The 23,058-nt window shown below is 35.6% G+C and overlaps 1 protein-coding gene across 4 annotated transcripts in view; it reads right to left on the bottom strand.

Annotated features, from left to right (window-relative positions):
* The window catches only part of LOC108358330 (serine-rich adhesin for platelets-like), a 244,319-nt gene that overhangs the window by 69,516 nt on the left and 151,745 nt on the right, over positions 1 to 23,058 (bottom strand). The window contains exon 1 of one of the 4 annotated variants that reach the window (XM_017609611.1): positions 751 to 2,149. The exons of the other annotated variants lie outside the window; for them this stretch is intronic. Coding sequence (XP_017465100.1) covers positions 751 to 981 — 231 coding nt within the window. The 5' untranslated portion in view covers positions 982 to 2,149. Of the gene's footprint in view, positions 1 to 750; positions 2,150 to 23,058 lie in introns of those variants that run through there. 4 annotated transcript variants of the gene reach the window in all.

Genomic DNA, 23,058 nt, shown 5'->3' with positions numbered 1-23,058 from the left:
AAGACAGCTAATATATTGGCTGTGCTTTGTGCGCGCGACATAGTAAGAAAAAAAAGATAAATTGAAAATGTTTATCAAATCGCACATGGGTTTGCTAAGCTTTCGTTTTCCATTGAGAAACGGTAATCATTTTAGCTAAGCACATTATTGGAAAAGTTCTCTATTTGAAAAGCAAAAGAAATTGGCTGTGCAATGGTTATCAAATCGACTTATCCAAAAAACATGCCAGTTATTAATTTTTTTTAAATTGATAAGTTTTTTATGATAAGTAAAAAGTGCAACACTTATCAACTTTACTTTTCAATAAAAAGGCTTATCTAAAAGTTGTAAAGTGATAAATGATAAGTCATTGGTGCAATTGGGCCCTGGTGACATTTGGCCGGAATTTTGCTGTTGGTTGGTTTTTACTGGAGATTTTAAACGAACGCACCTAATGCCCTGAGTGGAACTACTTTCTTTTTTGTATCTTGGAAGAAATAGCGACACATTTGTTTTTGTTTTGATTTACATTTTTTGGGAATATTTGTTCCCATGGAAGTCGCGACCAGGCCAAACATAATGTTCAGCCCGATCATTATTAACTCGCAAAACAAAAGCAAATCGGCAAGCATTATTTTTGTTTTGATTTATGATTTTTGGAAATATTTGTTCACATTGAAATCACGATAGGACAGATTTTTTTTTTGTCGTAACTAACACAAACATAGGCCGAATTACCTACTTAATATTGCAATAATACTATCTTAGTACCTCAAAATTCTGGCTGTTACCGTTGCCGTTAATGTAGCTTGGAAAAGGGGGTGGCGCTGCTAACGTAGTCATTGCACCACCCGCACCGTTTTCTGTTGGGGTTTGTACTATGCCTGCTGTTGATCCCGTTACTGAGGCAGTGGTAGAATTTGCAACTTTTTTCGTAGATTTATCCAAGTTCTCGCAAAATGCAGAAAAACTGCTAAAATCCATTGATTTGATTACTTCCATTTCGATGCGGCACTAATGATGGTGATCTACACACCACTAGACCGTGGCTAGGTATATGTATCTTTAATTAGCAGAATTCATGATAGAAAAAGTGAAGCCAAGTAGTTGGATGGAGGAACAAGTACATTTTTAGTGAAATCAGTTCAAACCTATTTTACAATTGTAGGTTTAAAAAACTGCACGAACTCAAACACAAACTGAAAGCCTCAGTACAATACTCATCACTGTTTAAATTGAACTTTTTATTTTAAATGCATAAGCACAATAATTTGCATTATAATACATCTCTCATCCAAATGCATGTATGTACATACATACATACATAGTATGTACATATATATGTATGAATATCACCACACACTACACTCTTCATCTTTGCACTAATTACTTATAAATCATTTATTCAGCGACAAAGAAGAGAGGCATTTAGCATATGCACATGGCTACGGATATTCATAGGTTTGTATGATTGTATTATTTGATATACAAATTTTTTCCTCTTATTATTTGTAAGTGTTTCTGCTTTTGTTGATCGCCTCACTTATTTGTCTACGTAGTGTTGTCTTTTCTCTAAAATTTTTATTATAACTTTTTTTGTAGTAATGGTACAATTTTATTGCTTTAAATATACATCCATATGTAATCACAAATGTGGCAACAACACCAGTAACAGCGAAAGCCAATAACAACTAATAATAATTATTATGATTATGCACAGTATAAAATGTCGCGAGCGAGAGGTACGATGGCGAGAACAACATAAACGTAGACGAAGACGACAACGGGTAAAACTTCGAATTCGACTTCGGAAACAACGATGAACACGGAGGAGGCGGCGACAGAGTCTTCAGCTGTGGTGACAATGGACGCCGATGATTTAGTTTAAGCGTTAGTACGCTTGGTTGTTAGGGTTTTATACTTTTGGTTTTGTTTTTTCAATTGCAATAGCTATCTACATATCCAGTATGAAAAAATCACTGTGTTTTCTAAAATTTCCTTGCTGGACGAATTAATTAATATTTGATCTTTTTTCTTTTCTAATAAATGAAACATGCATATTTTTCACTCTCCATCGCGCGCCACCGACGACTACGAAGAGCGGTGCGATTTCAAAATTCTTTTTACAACTTAACACGGCGACGCTCAAACAAATAATGAGCAGCAGGGCAACTTACGCTAAACAAAAATGAACGTGTGTATGCGAAGAGATAAGCAAAGTGGAGACCAAGACCGAAGCAGTCAGCGACACAGGCTGGCAAGTAAACTCAAAGCAAAGTAGTGATATGTGGCGAAGCAGAGATGGAATTTCAAAATTTCAAAATGTGCCTAATGGACTGCAAAAATAGTGCCGAAAAGGAGATGAAAGTACCACAACATTAGAATTAGATATATATATGTATCTTCAAAAATAGTATTTTTAAAGTACACTGAAATAATATAATAATTATTAATTCCTTGGATCATATTATTCGGCAGTCGGCTGGGGAATTGATGAAACCAAGTTTTTCTAAAAGTCTGAGTGGTATGTATAAAGAAAATTAATTTCTGTTTTCCCACGTTGGCGATTTTTAGCGTGTTTTTCAATTTGGAGTTGGAAGCCGTAGTGCAGTATTTAAAATAATTAAAAGTGATTAAAATGCAAATATATATACCATCAAAAGACCTTTCTGGGGGCACTAGGACACGAGGAATCTGAATCTGCAGTTTATTTTTACCAAAAATCCCGCGGCTACTTATAAACTAATTTAAGTATTTCTTACTTATATACGTAAACATATCAACATTTATTGAATGTAATATGGAAATTTATTAAAGAAACATACTTGGGCATGATTCCACGAAAGTACTTATTAATCGCTGGCACAAAATTTTAAAGCGCGCATAAAATGAAATGGTGAAAAAATAGTCAAGAAACATCTTTGATGGTTTGATTTAACATCGGATTCGTAAAAACATCGACAAATATCGATGTTTGAAGCCACGACCATCGATGTTGCTCGATACATCGATGTTGTTTTACATCCCTAGTCGAAAGCTGGACTTATTCAATTGCGCTAATCTGAACGGCAACGTTGAATTTATAGCTACTGAGAAAACGAACTAGATCGTTTTTATTGTTTAAGAATTATTACGACTTTAAAACCGCTGGGTGTGGTATACCTACGGTGACCATCCGTTCTGTTTTTTGCAGGACCGTACTGTTTTTCAAAGGTCGGTCCTGCGTAATTTTTCAAATTTAAAAATCCTGAAAATATACTGCTTTTTTCCAAGTGTCCTGCATTTGTCCCGGATTTTATTCGTTATTTTAAAATTATCGGATAATGGATAGATTTTTTCAAAAAAGTGTTTTTTGGTACTTTTCGTAGCTTTTCTTCAATATCTAATGAAAAAATCTCCCAATCAACGTAAGCGACTTACAGCTCGAAGGGTATTGATGTGCCTCTTACCAAAATATATAACTTGTAGCGACTTCAATGATAATTATTAGTGCTACAGGCGACCATTTGCATTTTGTCGTCAAAGTCCAAAAAAGTGAGATTTTCAATCAAATACGCAGCTTCATTTGATTATTTTTTTTTCATTATTTTAAAAATTCGATAAAGAGGATATATCATTACATTAAATTTTGACCCAAAGATAATGAAAATCGGATTAGAAATGTAGATTAGGGTTATGATTTTTTAAATTTTGATTTGCCTGTGCTTGCATTTAATGAACTTTTGTCCATATATTACTTTTTTGGCGATATTTTTGTTGGTTCGTGAAAATACCTCCCGCGCACACTATCATTTCATTTACAAGGCTGTTGCATGGAAAAGCCCCATACCTAGTATAAAAATTCGACCGAAATTCCTTTTTGCCTACCAAGTTTTGATTTAAAAACGATGTGTATCAGCACTAAATCCACGCGTCTATTTTACTTTAATAAAACCATAAAACATTTGAGAAGAAAAACACGTTTGAATATAATTTTCTCCACTTAGAAACTGATAATGAATTCCGCTATGCGCGGGAGTTTTTTTTATAATTTATCAAAATTGTTGTTATTTTTTGGAAATTTATACAAATTCGGATCTTTCACTTGATTTGTTCAAATAAATTAAAGTGAAATTTTAAGAAAAAGCAGTTGCTTAATTTTTATGCATACGGCTCAATATTCAATTACGAAGGAGGAAAACATTGAAATATAGCTATTTACTCATTTACCTATAAAGCAGCGTGACATTTTGACCAGCTTTGACTATTCTTCTCTACATTGATTAATTTTAATTAATTTCATATAATGGCCTTTGTTTTCCGTTTTAAATTATCTTAATTTTAATTTTTCGGATCTATTACTTATATGTGATAGTTTGTTATATATTGGCATATTATGCTAAATTTCTATAATATATGATTGAGCCAAAACTAAATGAATTGTGCCAAAAGTGCCTCTGTGAATGCAAGCGGCAAAAATGGCACTATTGTGCCTACTTTTCCATCACTGTGGCCAGCTGCGGTAATCGAACTAAGAGCACACGGGTGGCATAAATGTGGCATGAAATCATGAGTATCTATGTAAGTATGTATTAAAGATTTATGCCGATAGGCAGTGTGCGGACTATAAATATTTTTTGTGGTAGAAAAGCCTTAAAAATTGAGGTCGATTCCAAAGAATGTGGTAGATTTACATAAAGGTAGGTATTAATATGCAAAATCTTCAAGTCTATCGCGTCTTTTATTAGTATATAAAAGATAAAATACTTTGAAATACATACATATTTACATAAAGAATGGACACGAAAAAAACTAGTCGATTATATTTACTCACCACTTGCGTAAAGCTAACTGTAAATGTAAAGTAAGTATACACATTCATAGAGTACTTTGTCGTTATTAATTTCGCTTATCTACTTTTTGTAACTTCTACGTATTCTTCGAAATATGTTCGGCGAAGTGTGAGCTTGCGGAGAAAATTTTGTGCAAAAAGCAAGAAAAAGTATGTGTGGACGAGGAAACATATGTACGTCGAAGCAATCTTTAAGTAGGCTCGGGGCGCTGAGCTTTATAATGCAACGAAGACAAATAAAGTCCAAGATGCCTTCAAGCTTAAAATGTTGGACAAGCTCCTTGGTTTTTGTTATTTTTTGGCCTAATATATACTTGGTGTGGCAAGCACTCTGCCAGTGTGGCACGAAGAGCAAAAAAATAAATCGCAAGAAACGAAATACTAGTTAACACCATTAATTTATATCGAGTGTATATTCCTCATCATCAAATGAATCACTATTGTATATATCACCTGAATTCATTAATTTTAAGAGATCGTCATCTACAGTAAAATTATGGCAGCATTTTTCTTCACGTTTTAAACCGTATCTTATATATAAAATAGCGTTTAACGTTTTAACGCACATTGGATTTCTTTGCTTAGTTTTTATTATATTCATTGAACTAAATATTCGCTCTACTTCTGCATTACTTATAGGCAAAACAAGAAAACTAAAAACTAGGTTGCAAAGGTCAAAAAAAGGGTTTTCTCCTAGGGCATTTCGAAATTGATAAACTTCGGCCCAAAATTTTACAGTTGAGTCTAAATTACTCCAGGTATGTAACGTTAACCGTTGCCATTGCATCTCTATGGATGTTATTTCGTCGGCATTATATTTGTGTTTTTGTTGCTGTAGTTGAACAAATACTTTTGGTTTAATTACTCTTAATGCATTTCCAACCGAAAAAAGTCAATTTTTTTTAGTGTGGCAATATTTGTAGGGAGGCGTTGGCGTAATTCCTTTATTAAAGTGATAATAAAATAGCGACCATTTTCTCGAATTATTTTCTCGGCTTCGTGGTCAAAAGCGTTTGTGCTTACTTTTGTTTTTAAATACTCTTCAAAACTGTGATAAAACTGAGGAAATGGAGCAAGGTATGGTTCCAACGGGGAGCATATAGGATCAAATGTGTCCGCGCTAATAACCACTAGGGAGCATAGATGCGAAAGTAAAACATTGAGTTCATTAAAAATCTTCATTGGGTCTGCATTATTGCTTTCGAACAACTTGTTTACTTTTTGCACCTGAAAATTAGGCAAATAGTAAAATCGGCTAAAAACGGCTAACTTTTTTTTACAAACCGGCTAACAAATCGGCTGCCGGCTAGATCGAATTTTCTCCGGCTAGTTGCTATCAAAACCGGCTAAATCTAGCCGGAAAACGGCTAAAATGGCAACGCTGATCACGGGCTCTAAAAATCAAGAAATTTATATGAAAAAGTGTTTGCAATAACGTTTGCTGTCGTTCATAAAGCAACATAAAGGCTCAGTTCTGTTCTGACGCGAGTTAGCATTGAGCCATTACAGCCTTGTTGCCATGAACTGGTATGTCAGATATGGGGTAGATATTGTTCAAAAGGACCATAACCCATCAAACTCTTCACAATGGCGACCCGTTGAAAATTATAGAAAGAAAATAGTTAAAAACGAAAGAAGACATCTAAAATTAGTAGCATTTCGAAATTAATTGGCAGAGAGCAGCAGATACCGTCACAAAAACGGGTGTCCATAGCTTAATGAGAGGGCTCAAATGTAAATGGCGCCATTTTGTTTATAATGAAGATAATTGAAAAAAGTTTTTTTGTTTAATATAGTTAGCTTAATAAAGAAGATGATAAAACAGAAATCTTTTTTCTTAGGTTGTGTAATATGTTGTTATAATGATTTTCGGCTCACCAAAATTTTTCGTGTCCATTCTTTATATGTATTACTACCCTGTCGAGAATTTCTTAGTCGACTACTAAAATAATAAACTTTTAGCCCGCTTATTACGACTAATTTTTAATTCGTCCCAAAGTCATGCAAGGCTTAACCGAAGAAATGTGTGTGTTTATATAATTTGTTTTACAATTTTCACTTTCAACGAAAATACTTGTATTTAAAAATAAAAAACAATTATGTATCTACATATCGTTACCTTAATTCACAAAGGCCCTAACCAACAAATTTTTTATTTCACAGAAGCAAAAAAACAGTAATTTTTAAGCAAATACAAAACCGCCGTCATTTCTCATATAAAAATTTAAAGAGTACCGTTAATTTCTTCATGATCCAATGATCTAAACTGCCGTAACATAAATAAAATAAAATTATAGTTTTAGAAACTAAAACCCCCCTATTATAATTGCCATTCGTACTGTCATCAGGTATGTAACTTGAGAATAGAAATCGCTGCATCTTTTAGGCGCATCAATATTACATAGTTACATCCCGAGCTAATAAAAGGAAGGTAAAAAAAATATTCCGACGAAATGATACCCCTCCATTTTTTAAGTCGGTTACACGAGGATCAAAAACGGGGAAGTAGGGCTTTTAAAAAGTAGCACGTAACTCCATTGTTCTTGGTACTAACGCTTTAAAATTTTGAGTGCAGGTGTATTTAAATACATACTAAAAAAATCTGTGAAAAACGCAGTTTCGAAAAAAGTGGTGGTTAGGGCCTTTATGAATTAAGGTTATGACACGTACATATATTGCCATTTCCAGCGCACGCGGAGTTTACGCCTTCTCACTTTAGCTCGCTCCCAAACGGGTGTTTGGTCGCTAGAGGATACGTGGATATAAATATCCGAACGTTGTGAGCTGCGATTTGAACCGTACACACAAGAATCACTTCTGGCCACTCCCAGGTATATGGCAGTCAAACGTGTTTCCCACTTACGTGGACTTCTGCATACGGAACCATCCTCTTCCTTGTCGGGATTAGATAGAGAAGCAAAGCGAATGGGTCTGGTGGTGAACGAGGACAAAATAAGTATCTTATGTCATCACACAAACAGTCAGAGCATTCGCGTCTTGGCACCCACGTCACTGTTGATAGTTACAAGTTTGAAATAGTAGACGACTTCGTTTATTTGGGAACCAGCATTAACACCAATAATAATGTCAGCCTTGAAATCCAACGGAGAATCACTCTTGCCAACAAGTGCTACTTTGGACTGAGTAGGCAGTTGAGAAGCAAAGTCCTCTCTCGTCGTACAAAAATCACACTATAAGTCACTCATCATGCCTGTGCTGGTGTATGGCGCGGAGGCATGGACAATGAAAACATCTGATGAGCGGCTCTTAGAGTTTTCAAAAGAAAGATTCTGCGCAAGATTTATGGGCCTTTGCGCGTTAGCGATGACGAATACCGCAGACGATTTAACGATGAGCTGTATGAGCTTTACAACGACATAGACGTATTGCAGCGAATTAAAATTCAGCGACTTCGCTGGCTAGGTCATGTCGATCAAATGGACACAAACGTTCCAGCTCTGAAAGTATTCAATGCGGTTCTCGATGCTGGTAACAGAGGAAGAGGAAGGCCTGCTCTGCGTTGGAAAGACGAGGTGGAGAAGGACTTGGCTTCACAAGGCATTTCCAATTGGCGTCAGTTGGCACAGAAGAGAAACGACTGACGTGCTTTTCTATACTCGGCCAAAATCGCTTAGGTGGTTGCAGCGCCAATAAAGAAGAATTTTTGGAAATCACAATGTAAAAGTAGTGAGTTGAAATCAACGAAAAGTAGTTGAGGCGTATCACGAATTTGTCCATACAGTTCACTCTAATGCTTGAAACACAATACCCGGCGAACGGCGAAGTTTGCCGAATTGGGCTATGCCGTCGTTCACCGTTCGCCCTGCTATTTCGCCAACTTTAACAGAATTAGAGCGGTAGCGAAAACAGCTGATACCATTTCGTCGCACTTATAAGTGAGGTGACCATATTTTGAAAAACGAAACCATATTTAGAAATGATGAAATGAAACTAAATATAAATATAAGGCAAGGGGGAATTATTATAAATTATTTTATTTTAAGCCAGATTTAACGAATCGTTCACTGTATTTTTCAACCATCAAAAATAATTCGTGTTACATGCTGTTTTCTTCTAAATCTTTGAAAGTAAAAAAACATACGGCCACCTTTGGCATGTACTGCCGCCATCGCCCAGCAGAGCGATAGAAATAAATCTATCGCCACGAAACGCCGCCGAGCGAACTTCGTATTTCGCTTTGGCTGTGTTCAATTTCATATGCCGCGGCGGGTGTTCTAATTTGGACAGCGGTAATTTCGCTGTGGTGAGTTCGCCGTTTGCCGGCATTGTGTTTCCACGGTAAGGCAGTCTGCACACGTTTCGTATAGCTTTAGCCGCGTATAAAATTTTGTTTGCAGCAATGATTCCTCTACGCCTCAAGATCTGCATACGAAGCAACTTAATAGCGTCAAAGTATAATGCAAAAAATGTTAAGTGATGCAAAATTATTATTTCTTTAATTAATTTTCAGTTATTTTTCTATTCTTTGCACGAATTTTGTTGTTTTATCGTTTTTTTTTATGAAATGCAAGCACCCACATGGGAAATTGTAAACAAATTTCTTCTTCTTTCTCTTTTCTAAGCGTACGTACGCCTAGGTACCCGCACTGCTGTACGCCAAGCGATTTGCAGCTAGCTTGCTTTTACGAATTCGTGAAGCGACGACTCGTATACAGCCCTCCATTTAAATGCACGTGTGCGGCATCAAAGCGTACAACTTTCGTATGTAGCATATACTACGCGTCTAAAGCTATACGACCCGTGTGCAGACGGCCTAACGCTATTGGTTTCGCAGCCGAATTACGTCAATTCACTGACCCTAGCACTTACAGCGTTCTTACGCTATATGTATTTGCATAGGTAAATGCTACTTTTTTTGTATATACTCGTATGTCCAGTATATTAGAACGTATCAGAAAAGTAGCATTTACATAAGCAAATACATACGGTGTAGAGCACTATTAGCAAATTAGCCATGTGTTGACCCATAATAGACATACTAACACGAATTAATTAGAATATGGAATGCAAAAATTAGCGGAAATGTCGCATTCACACTGTCTAATTCACAATAGTACATAAAATTAACAGAAATTTGGGGGTGGAAAAATTGTCCACATTGTAAATAAGAAATTATTTTAAAATGTGGTAGATTTTAAGGTTTTTTAGCAAAAAAAAGAGATAGATCTACCACAAAAGTGGTATAGTCCGCACACTACCGATGGGCCTTGTGGCGCCGCGACGCCGCACAGTGGGACGTCCCCATATAAGCTGCGGCCAAAAGTAGTAATGAAATTTCATATGTGTACATATGGTCCTTTCTGCACTTACAATGAAGAAATGTGGAAAATGTTAAAAGTCGACGCATTGTGACGCCCTCAGTGGTACAACTACCACAAAAGTGGTAGACTGCCGATAGGCCTTGTGGCCAGTGTTGCCCGAGAAAGTCGAATGTAATAAAATAATTTGATTAGTCAGATTCTGATTGATCAGATTCTAAGTAATTACTGTTAACTCAAAAAAAAAAAAATCATTTGAAATCTGAATAACTTTGTTCATTTCTTTCGAGTTTGCTTTGATTCCAAACGAATGTTTTTATAAGTATGTTTGTATGTACATTCAATATTTTTCTTATTAATAACAAGTAATTTTTAAGCAAAAAACTAAACCGACTTCAATTCCCATATAAAAATTTAAGATAATCTTTAATTTCTTCATGATCCAATGATCGTATTTAAATTAGTATGGGACCGCCTGTGAGGTCACACTTTTCCTTTAAAAAAAAAATATTTATAGAAATCGGTTAACGTTGTCCAAAGTTATGCGGTAACATACATAAAAAAATATATATTCCGACGAATTGATAGCCTGCTCCTTTTTGTGAAGTCAGTTAAAAATAAAATGCCAAACAAGTACGTACTGTGTAGTACATACGACGTAAATAAGTATATACATATGTATGTAGCTCCTTCAAATGAAAAATACGTATAAATATATACATACGTACATATGTACATATTAGGGCAGTGCGATTATTCGAGAAAGTTAGTTAATCTTTTATGCGGTTAATCAATTACTCGCGTAATCAAGATTTTGATTATTCAAAACGATGATTAATCGAGTTACTTGAAATATGATTGCTCAAAAAAATTAATTTTGCTCGTTAAAAGAGTTTGATTTGGAAAATGCTTATTTTTAACCGACTGCCCAAAAAGGAGAATTATTTACGCAGGTGGCGTCGCACGAAGATGGAGCGCACCAGCGTAAAGTTAGTGTAACGAAAATAGGAGAAAATAAAAGACACAGTGGTTTTAGTGCAGTGAAATTAAAAATCGTTTTATTTGTAAATATCTATGAGGTTGAATAGTGTGGCTCACAAGAGTTGGCTTACCGAACGTGGTGTGATGGCTGACGTGATCTCCTTGCTGTCTTCTAAGAAGTGAAAGAGTGCCAACAAACGAAAAGGGATGTAGCCCACCGCACAGTAACTTTCGTTAAGTTTCCCCTCCAATAAGTTACCGTACAGTGGGGCTTGTTGTTAGCGGCTGGAAAGATAGCCGTAACTTATGTATGTGTTTGTGTGCTCTTACATCAAGTGACAAAACGCGGATTAGGGTGGTGCAATATATTTAGGTCGCGGACCTAAACATACCGGCCCCCTTGCGGTAAGCAAGCTATGAAAAAGAAAAGGAGTCGCGTCTCAACCGTCACACGCACGTGAGGAAAGTCTTAAGGACTAACTATAATATGCAGCGCGGATTTTGTACTGCGCGGGGCTGCTTATTCGCCAACGCTTTCGTCGCGACCGGTTCATCTGAGGCTGTGGAGAAAAGGACATTGTTAATTGAAACAGACGTGGTTTGAAATTTCAATGCACTTTTTTTATTTAAATTTTTAGGTATGTGTGTGATGAGTGTGTGTGTATGTGTGGTTTTGTCTTCTTAATCTCTACGTTTATGGTTGGCAGGCTCCCGAAACAACCAGACCGTATATGGTCGCCTGGACCAGGAGACCACCCACGGTGGATGGGGGGGTCCCGCTCACCATCATCTGCGCATGCAGATCGAGGCCCAGTGTGAGGCGTATTGGTGACGCGCGGAAGAATTGCGGATCCGCCAAGCGCATGAACTGGAACGGGGCCGCAACCTTAGGGTCCAGGTTCGACGGTGGACTCAGACGTATATGGTGGTCCAGCACGACTGCTTGGGTCGTAATGCGGTCGGAGCTGCTGTATCTTCCTCGCATGGTGACCGTGCAACGTCCTGATCCGTTGCGTTCCAGTTGGAGATCTCACACCAGTTCCGAATCAACCAATGAGTTTGGTGCGCAAGGGTCAATCATTGCGCGAACCAAATGAAGGCGGCCCCTTGCTTCAATCCGCACTATTGCGGTCGGCGCGATGGGGATAAGCGCACGAATGATCGGCGTTGATATGGCGCTTTGCACTAGGCGGCCCGTTCGGAAGCCGGTCGGTGGAGCGCGTTGTAAGGCACGACTATTGATGTTGCTGTCGTTTGTGCGCGTTTTGTGGTATGGTGCTGCTTTGCGTAGCCTAGACGATCGCTTAGACGAGCGGAAAGTACGAGTTTCCGCGCCGTCGTGTCGTTTTGGCTTGCGTTGCGATCGTGATGCCGGGCGGAAAGGACTGGTTTCCGCGCCGCCGTGTTGCCGCCAGTTGTGTTGTTGACGCGTTTGCGAGCGGAATGGACGAGTTTCCACGTCGCGTCGGTTGTATTGCTGACGCATTTGCGAGCGGAAAGGACGAGTTTCCGCGTCGCGCCAGTTGTGTTGTGCACGCGTTGGCGAGCGGAAAGAACGAGTTTCCGCGTCGCCCGCGCGTGGTTGTAACTTGTCTAACGGTCTCGGTGTGCCAGTTCCAGAGTTGCGCTTTTGTCGCTCATGTGGGGAAGAGTCTGTCCTCTCTGACCCCTCTAACTCCTCCTCTTCGACCTGCTGCGCCCACGACTTCGTCTGCTCCGTAACGTCGATAGAGAGTGCCCCGTCCGAGCTCTCGCCGTCGTTGATCGCGTTCGCTGGGTGCCTTTGGTCTTCGCAGTCATCGAGATGGAGCGAGGTGTGATGCTTTTCGCGACATCGGTGGCATCGATCCGTGCTGCTGCACATGTCGAGGCGGTGGAACGGCGAGAGGCAGTTTGGGCAATATTTATGCAGCAGGACTGCACGCAGCCTTGCTTCGACCGCTTTGCCGCGGTAAAGGGGGCATAGTCGAATGCCATGCGCTCCGCCGCATAGCCGGCATAGAACCGTGAATTTATCAGCGCGTTCTTCTGCATGTGCGCGATTAGCCGAGAAACGAGTCATTCTGTAAATGAGTCTCGTAGTTATGTCCGTAGGTGTAAAAAGTTACGTACTATTAGTTTTGGGTTGGGTGGTTTTGTGGTGAGTAGTGGTGCTGTGATGCAAGCGTGATGCTGTGATGCAAACCAAAACGTTGCTTGTGTAGCAAAAACCAAAGAAAAAAACGCTTGCTGTGGCTCTTGTGGCACGTTGGTTGTGGCAGTTGCTGTGATGCTATGTGGACGAACGTGATGCTGGTGACGATTGGTTGAGTCCGTTGAAAAAAACTCAGATGAGATGCTGTGTGGACTAGAATAACTCAGTGAGAGGGGAGACCAGTATTAGCATGTATGTATTTATAAAAAAAAATATTTATTGGTTCAAAAATGGTGGGTAGGCACTGTGGCCAATGGCAAAGTTCGTTTGCCACCTCTGCATGGTTTTAAGTCATGCAGAGTCCGCAATATGCTCCGGAAGCAGTGTCCGGAGGATGCATCAGACTAGGCAGAGCATACTTTGAAGTGCCATCTTATTGAAACTTAAGAAAGTTCAATTACTTGGCAGTTGAGAAGTGCATGTGCAAAAATTTCCTAAGTTGCATAAAGGAAATTTTTGCACATGCAGCAGTACATAGCATGTATTTAGGCGCCTGGTGTTAGCAGACGCGCCTAAACAAGAATGGTTTGGACCACGTCAACTAATTTATATAATTTTTTTTCAAAGGAAAAGTGTTACCTCACAAGTGGTCCCATATAAATTTGGTTTAAATCCGATCATTGGATCATGCAGAAATTAACGATAATCTTAAACTTTTATATGACATTTGAAGTCGGTTTTGTTTTTTGCTTAAAAATTACTTGTCTTTTTTATATTCTGTATATGAATATATACGTCATTTTATATGTAAAGAGTACTTTGAAATGTTGATTACTTATTTTGCTCATAATGTTGATTAATCGTAAAGCAAATTACTCAAAAATTTTTCTTTTTGGTTAATTAAAATTTTGATTACTCGAGTAACTGAGCTTTTGAGTAATCATGATTTCCAATTAATCGAATAATTGAGTTATTTACTTAATGATTAATTAAATTTTTGAATAATCAATTAATCGCACAGCCCTAGTACATATGTATAAATTCTTTTCTATTTTTGTATGCAAACATGTGTATGTATGTATGTAAAACAAAAGATAACAGCAATTACTCAGATTTCTGGTTAATCAGGTTATGCTTAGTTAGATTCTGATTAATCAATATGTAAATAATCGGAAAATTAATCATTTTGATGAATCAAAAATAATTATTATTTGATTGATTAATTAATGGGCGGTCGATTAATCAGCTTGTTCGATTAATTGACTAATCGCACATCCCTACTTTAAATGCATTTTTACTACCTTTTCTTACGTTTGGAAATCAAGTTCTAAGTAAATTTTTTGAGTGAGTTTCAAATAGGTTGTATTGAAAGTAGTGTCAAATAATGGCGATTCATAATTCAAGTGCTTGGTAAGAAAAACACATATAGAACTCATCTGCTTTTAATAAAATTGTGTTATATATTAAATTGTGTGAATGCTTTATCTATATTATGAGTTATTATTAAGCAGTATTGACCTTGTCCGACCCGTGATAAAAAAGCTAAAAGTTATTATATTTAATTACAGAAGTTGAGGTTGTGTTTTGTGTTTGTTACATAATGTTAGAAATTCATTGCAAACAATTGCATTTTCGTTTCCACATACACTGCCGGAACAAAGTATTGGCACAGCAAATTTTTCACAATATATGCAACAATTTTTATTCTAATATTTTTCGCCAATTTTGTATATATTTTGAAAGGTGTTACCTCACAGGTGGTCCCATAGTAATTTAAATTCGATCATTGGGTCATGAAGAAATTAACGATAATCTTAAATTTTTATATGTTTTTGCTTAAGAATTACTTGTTATTAATAAAAAAAATATTGAATGCACATACAAACATACTTATAAAAAAATACGTTTGGAATGAAAGCAAACTCGAAAGAAATGAACAAAGTTATTCAGATTTCAAAAGATTTTTCTTTTTTGAGTTAACAGTAATTACTTAGGATCTGATCAATCGGAATCTGATTAATCAAATTATTTTATTACATTCGACTTTCTCGGGCAACACTGGCCACAAGGCCTATCGGAAGTGTGCGGAGGCTACCACTTTTGCGGTAGTTGTACCACTGAGGGCCTAACAATGCGTCGACTTTTAACATTTTCCACATTTCTTCATTCTAAGTGCAGAAAATACCATATGCACACATATGAAATTTCAGCAAATTTGTAGGACGGTTACTACTTTTGGCCGCAGCTTATATGGGGACGTTCCTCTGTGCGGCGTCGCCGGCGCCACAAGGCCCATCGGCAGTGTGCGGACTATACCACTTTTGTGGTAGATCTATCACGNATTCATAATTCAAATGTTAATGGTAAGAAAAATATATAGTAGAACTCAACTGCTTTTAATAAAATTGTCTATATTATGAGTTATTATTAAGCAGTAGGGGTCTTATCCAGCGTTGCCAGGTTGACGCTTTTAACGTCATTTGCACGTTTTTTGCATCCTGTTGACGTTTGGACGTTTTTTGTGTACCAAATTACGTTTTTTAACTTCCCAGTAATTTTTCTCTGTTACTAAATCTTGACACTGCAACTGGTTTTGAATTATTTTCTTAATAAATCTTTACAAGCTTTGTGTGTTGCAGCAGCTGCCTCAAAGGATATTTATTCCTTGGAAACAAATGACTTAAATTTGATGCAAACCAAGTGTACGCGCCTTTTTTTTATTCTTAGACAAACGCTGGTTGTGTAAACACTTGAGGTTACGAGACTAAAGGCGCTGGCCCAATGCAGGCTTGCTTTGCGCGCCTTGCTGACTTCAATATGCTTTGATTTACTTTGAAAACTTGCTTGGCCGAATTGTGGCTTGGAACGCTGTCAAAGTAACCAGCTGTCTGGTTGAAAAGTCAATGTCTGTTCCCTTAACGTTAATAATTATTTTCTAGAAAACTCTAAAAAATGTATCAGAAACTTTCAGATTTAGTTTTAAATGAATGCGAAATAATGTTTGTATTTAAAAGAAATGATAATAATGATACACACCTATCTATATCTACATTTACTAAACAAAACTATAACTTTCAAAAGCGATTTACTTGAAGAAAAGAGCTATAAGAAGTTTTTTCCTCTCGTGTAAAATTTGTAAAAGTGGGCTTTGCAACTTTTTACTATAAGATAACGATATGTTAAATATAAATATGGAAACAATGACTCATTTTTTATTCATTTCGAATTACCTGCATTTTCTGTGACTTTTTTAAATTAAGTAAGCAAATTTTTGTTTGAATTTATGTATTTTGAAGGGAACATACCTCTTTGTCAAAAGCCTATAAACCGCTTTCAAATAAACCATTTGCCTATTTCAAACTTTGAGGCGCTTAAAGCACGGGAAGAAAAGCTGCCATTTGGCCAGCCTTTATACGTTTTAGTATATTCCAAATAATTTTTTACACTTCTTGCAGCGAAGCAAGCAAAGCAAGCCTGCATTGGGTCAGCACCTTAATTGTAATATTTGCAATTGCACATTAAAAGCCAAATCAGGAAGAGCTGATCTATTGCAACACGCACCCTCGCAAAAGTATCAAAAAAGCTGGAGCAGCATAAAGTCAGAAAAAGTAGGCGACTTTTTTAAGACTTCATTGAAATGTAATGAACGTAAAAAAGGCTGAAATATTGCTATGCTCCATCTTAGCAGAACGTAGTTTAGCATTTTCGACAACCGACCCCCTAACCAAATGTCTACAAGAAAAAAAAATATTAGAAATCAACGCGATTATGTAGCCCCTTTAAACTTGCACATTATTGCCCTGAAATTTAATGGTCTATCAAACTGCATGCTCAAAAAAATCTGAATAAAAATTTGAAAATATATATGGAAAAATAATAAACATTAAATAAACAAAAGAAAAATAGCCAAAATCTATCAAAATGTTGATGACTTAATCAGCTGATCACAAGTGTATGTATAAAATCATTTTTATATTAATGATCTCAAACCAGTTTACAATGAATTCTAAATGTGCTCTGTCGAAATGACATTTTAATATACCTTAAGTACATATGTACCTTTGTATACAATAAGAGTTTAATAAGAACAATTTTTGGTATGTTCATTTGAAAAAGACGTTTTTGGGTAGGAAATGACGTTTTTTCAGACCAAGAGGGACGTTTTCTCATGCCGAAGACCTGGCAACCCTGGTCTTGTCCCACCCGTGATAAGAATAATTCAACATAAAAGCATGGCCCACCCGTGACAGCTATGTCTAGGACAGTTGCCACAGGTAGGTTTACAGGGCTGATAAGCTTTGTTTGTTTGTTAAGGTGGACGCAGGGGAGGAGGGGAGATGCGCGGACTCGTCCATTATCTATATACCCTTGTGGTCAGCTGATTAAGTTAAGTTACGTTTTGACCAGTTTTGGTTTTTATTTTGTTAATCTAATGTTTATAGTTTTTTTTATAAAAGTCTAGCACATTACCTAACCAGAACCACATAAATCTACATTTCAAACTTCTTACAAAAATTATAAAAATTCAACAAACTTTAACAATTACAACCAAAAGTTTTAAACTTTTTGTTCAGAATTTTTAGGTATGCAGTTTTGTAGTCCATTTAATTTAAGTAAAATTTCAAGACGCTAGGAAATCGCGTTCATTTTTTATATTTTTTTTTTTGGCTGGCGGTGCTAAGCATTTTCCTCTATATAAAAGGCACCATCCTAAGATAAATCGTGAGTGAATTTAACCTCTATTTGGCTTCTTATATTTTTTAATAACTAATCTTTATATATGGACCACAAAAAAGCTCCTATACATATAAAAATTCGTACGTGTCCTACCCGTGTCAAACGTTGACCCACCTGTGACAGAGGAATTTCGGATTTTGTGCATAATAAAGCCATAATTTTTTAGTAGTTTTTGCTTGTTTGTGCTCCTGGTTCTTTGTATTTTTTTTATAAGACATCAGGTTCATACAGAAAAGTGAAATAAATTCGCAGAATTTCTGTAAAATATATCTGCTCCAAAAAGCAGGTTCTTTTTTTCCCCACCCGTGGCAGAAGAAATAAACCAGATTTTTTCCATATAAAAGTAAGCTGGAATTTTTTCGTATTTTGTAATAACTAATATAATAGTCAGTAAGGTAGCTTTATCAAAATGTACATTATACTTAAATTTAAACAAGAAAATTTTTTCTGTACAAATGCCCAACCCGTGACGGTGGAATCGCCCTCGTGATAACGTTAACTTATTTAGCTATTTATGAAATATTAAACTACAACTAGAAAGGTCGCAAAAACCATCATTATATTTACGAAATATATTTTAATAATAAAAACTTTTCAAGAAGTCCACCAAAACCATTACCCGAGGAAGATAGTTCCGGATACAGTTCATTGTTTTTTGACATACCTATGTAAAAATTAAATAAGTATGCTTTTGTTTTCCTTTTACATTACCCTCTGGGGAACTCAACTAACTCTAAATGGACTATAACAGCACTACTACTTTTCGTTGATTTCAACTCACTACTTTTACATGGTGATTTCCAAAAATTCTTCTTTATTGGCACTGTAACCATCTAAGAATATTAATAAGAGCATAGCAATGCGGAAGCTCTTCGCGGAAACAAATGACAAAAATAAATTCTTAAAGACAAAAATCTTGGTTTGACGTATTTTTACATTTGTAGATAGTAGGGATGATGCGAATATGGAATTGTATACATCCGCGGATGCGAATGCGGATGTCAAGTACTTTTAAGAAACAATTAGAATCCAGCATAATGGCGAGATCGTTGTTTAAACAGCGCTTACAAGCCAAACCAGATATGTACAAGTCAGGCTTTTCTAAAGCTTTTTAAAAAGAATTGTTCATTCTCATTCCATTGGCTAGTAGCACAGAAAAAAAATGATTTAAAGGACTATTTTCTCTTTGACGTACGTCAAAGGTCAAGTAGAAGTTGGAACTTGTATGACTGCCCATTGATAGCTCGGTTATATATCTTAATAAGTAATATGTTTAAAGATATTTTTATCAAGGTTGATAAATATGATATTTGACCAGTTTTGTTACGCAAATACTCCTACGTAAGTGCTCTTTTAAAATTCCTTAAAACACTTACATATTTTGAAATTCAGTGGCAGAGTTACACACCTTCGGCGAAAAAAAATTACAAAAAATCAACGGTAATTTTTAGCCACTTGAAACTTGCCCAATATTAAACCAAAATTGAATGGGCTATAAAACTGTATACTCAAAAAACACATCAGAGAAAAAAAATTTTAAATTTTCATGAATTTTTTTCTATAAAATCTTAAGCTTAGGTTTACATAGTATTTGTTAGGGAATGAACTGTATTTTAATTGAAAAATCTTAAATAAATACGTATACTTTATTAAATGTTTATGTTTTATTCAAGGATTTACATATTTATGTAAGTTAACAAAAAGATGTAACTACATCAATAATTATGTTCGCTTAAGTACCCGCATCGAGGGTCAAAAAGCTGACATTTTTCGTGAGGTACTTTTAAGCGGGGTTTACTGTATACGTTTTATCGATGCACTTGCACAATATTCGCATTCGCAAAAGCTCCGCATTGATTATTGCGAATGCGAAAGCAAATGCGAATGTTTAAATTAATGTGGAAGCTCCGCGGTTGCGAATGCGAATGAGAATATTCGCAACAACCCTGGTAGGTACAGAGATACAGGATTAAAAACTTTGGAATGNGCAAAAGCTCCGCATTGATTATTGCGAATGCGAAAGCAAATGCGAATGTTTAAATTAATGTGGAAGCTCCGCGGTTGCGAATGCGAATGAGAATATTCGCAACAACCCTGGTAGGTACAGAGATACAGGATTAAAAACTTTGGAATGAAACTAAACACAGGGTGTCCCTGCGGTATTCCAGAAAAACAATTTTTTTAAATTAAAATATCAAAAAATGGTAAATTTTAATGGAATGAATAAAAAATATATGTAAAAATATGTTATTTTTTATTATTTTATTAAATAGTACGGGTTTTTAGCTTTCTAAAGAAGAAATAAAAACTTGAGCATTTTTTTCACTTTTTTAAGTAATGCGTTTTTTGCTAATGCATAAAATCATTTTTTAAATTTTTTGTCAGTGCCATCATATCTGCACGATTCGTTATATTTTTTTTATTTATTATATATTTATTTTAAAATGAAGTGTCAGATTAAAGAGCTTGACCTGTAGACAACAGACGTTTATTTTTTTAATGAGTTGCCACCTGTTAAAGAATTAAATTCAAATTTTTTAATAAGTTAAACGAATTATTAAGATATGGATATCAAACGAAATGTGTGTGAAAACGGTGTATTTCTTAACTACATGTAGAGGGTAGCCACCTGTTTAAAAAATCAAATTCCATTGAATTAAAGGAATTAGGTAATTGAAATAGATAGGTATCACCATATGGGAGTCAGACAAAAGAGGTTTAAGAAGGACTCTTAAATTGACTCAGGAATGTTTTTACTCGTCACTTATTTCTTGCTTAATAGTCCAATTTTTTTCTTTTGTCTGATACCCATATTCATATACATATTTCAGTTACCTTATTCCCTTAATTAAAGTGAGTTTGATTTTTTAGACATGTGGCAACCCTTCTACGTGTCCTTTAAAAGTAAAGAATTTTCAAAAACCATTTCAATTGATACCCATATTGTAATATCTAGTTCATTTAACTTATTAAATAATTTTTATAATATCATTTGACATTTCATTGTCATTTGACACCGCACGTTTGAAAATAAAACGAACTATATGTACATACTAGGGATGTTAATTTTTTCGCTTTTTACGATCCCGGGATTTTCGGGATGTCGTTATCGCAATCCCGGTATCCCGGGATTTAGACATTTATTACTTTTCAACAACTCAAGTCGAAAAAATTGCTTCTATCTCTCCTAGATAGAGGAAATTTCTTTAGAATTAAAAAACAAAATAAAATTTTTTAGATTCACAAGGAAGAATAGGTAATTTTTGAAGCTGATAAAGTCCTTAACAAATAATTTTTTCAAAAACAAATATTGCGAAATTTCAAGGATAAAATTTTGAAAGGACATTTTCAATACTTTCCAGTCCTTATGTACTAAAAAACTGAATCTGAATACCGACGTCACACAGTGCCGTTTAAGTGGGCAAAAATCGAAAAATTCCTTGTCTGCAATGTGAACGTGTTTGGTATTTTTGAAAAGGTAATTTCCCTATAAAATGTGCCGCCAGGAAGCCACTAAAGTCAACACTATACTTATACTAAGAATATTAATGAGAGCATAGCCATTCGTAAACTCTTCGCCGAAACAAATGTCAAAAATACATTCTTTGAAACAAAATGTTGGTTTGACCTTTTTTATTTCAATATAGATAGTAAAGAGCTGAAGGATTAAACATTTTGGAACAAAATTAAACACAGGGTGTTCATGCGGTATTCCAGAAAAACAATTTTTTTTAATCAAAATTTCGAAAAATAATAAATTTTTATGGAATGAGTAAAAATATGTTATTTTTTGTTATTTTATTAAATGGTACGGGTTTTTAGCTTTCGAAAGAAGAAATAAAAACCTGCTAATTTTTTGCACTTTCTGAAGTAATGCTAATGCATTTTTATTTTTTGTCCGTGCCATCAAATCTGCACGATTCGTTCTATATTAAAAAATGAAGTGTCTGAATAAGAATCTTGGGGGGGTGAATNGAATGTCAGAAAATAAAGCGAGAAAGCTGTTTTATTACTTCATCTGTTTATTGCGACATGGTTTCATGCAAACATTTTAAGGTTTTCCAGCAATGTTTTTAACATATATTAAAAAACATGCAGAAAAAATTCATACAAAAGCGATATGTCCAATATGCGGAACAGTTTTTAAAGACGATGCTTTTCCTATATTTTGTTAGACTTATCATAAGTGTAAAAATATTTTGTGAATATTACTTTCTTCATATGAATCATATCACATTTTTTGTTTAATTCAAGGCGTATCAAACAGGTTAAGAGCATTTGAGCAAAAACAAAATTTGCCTGTATTTTGTTATTGCTTCTGGTATCGAAGGTGCCAAAAACTGTTCTGATTTTTTTCTTCTACATCAAAGCGTGCCATGCGAAATACGAAAAAGGTAAAAAAATTAAATCAGTGATGAAAGTGATGGTACAATTGTACTTTTTTGGTACATTTTGAATTCCAAAAGTACATTGGTACTACATCGACATTTTTGATAAAATTTTGTCAAAATACGGCGCTACGCAAAATTCTCTCGCAATACCATTGTGTATACTTGGAAATTGGAATTNTTGTTGTTGCTTCTGGTATCGAAGGTGCCAAAAACTGTTCTGATTTTTTTCTTCTACATCAAAGCGTGCCATGCGAAATACGAAAAAGGTAAAAAAATTAAATCAGTGATGAAAGTGATGGTACAATTGTACTTTTTTGGTACATTTTGAATTCCAAAAGTACATTGGTACTACATCGACATTTTTGATAAAATTTTGTCAAAATACGGCGCTACGCAAAATTCTCTCGCAATACCATTGTGTATACTTGGAAATTGGAATTTCTGTGGATGAAAATATTATCATCTTTTTCTACCTCATAGAAGTAAATACGTGGTGTTTCTTAACAACGAAAGACTTGCTAAAATCAACAAACAGTTGCAAAATGTTTTTTGTGAAACTTCGATTGCGTTAAACGTAACTATTTTTTTTGTAAAGTTTTTGTGTTACATGCACTTAATAAACATACTTGTACGCTTTTTTTGATTACCTTGATATATTTATTTGTATTGGTAACTTAGAGTACAACTCCACAAAACATACGTATGCTGTTATATGGGAAGAGGAGG

This window comes from Rhagoletis zephyria, unplaced genomic scaffold, assembly GCF_001687245.7.
Source record: "Rhagoletis zephyria isolate East Lansing unplaced genomic scaffold, Rhagoletis_zephyria_1.1 Rzeph_scaffold_00237, whole genome shotgun sequence".
NCBI classification, from domain to species: domain Eukaryota; kingdom Metazoa; phylum Arthropoda; class Insecta; order Diptera; family Tephritidae; genus Rhagoletis; species Rhagoletis zephyria.
This window is presented reverse-complemented; position numbering and strand designations above follow the sequence as displayed.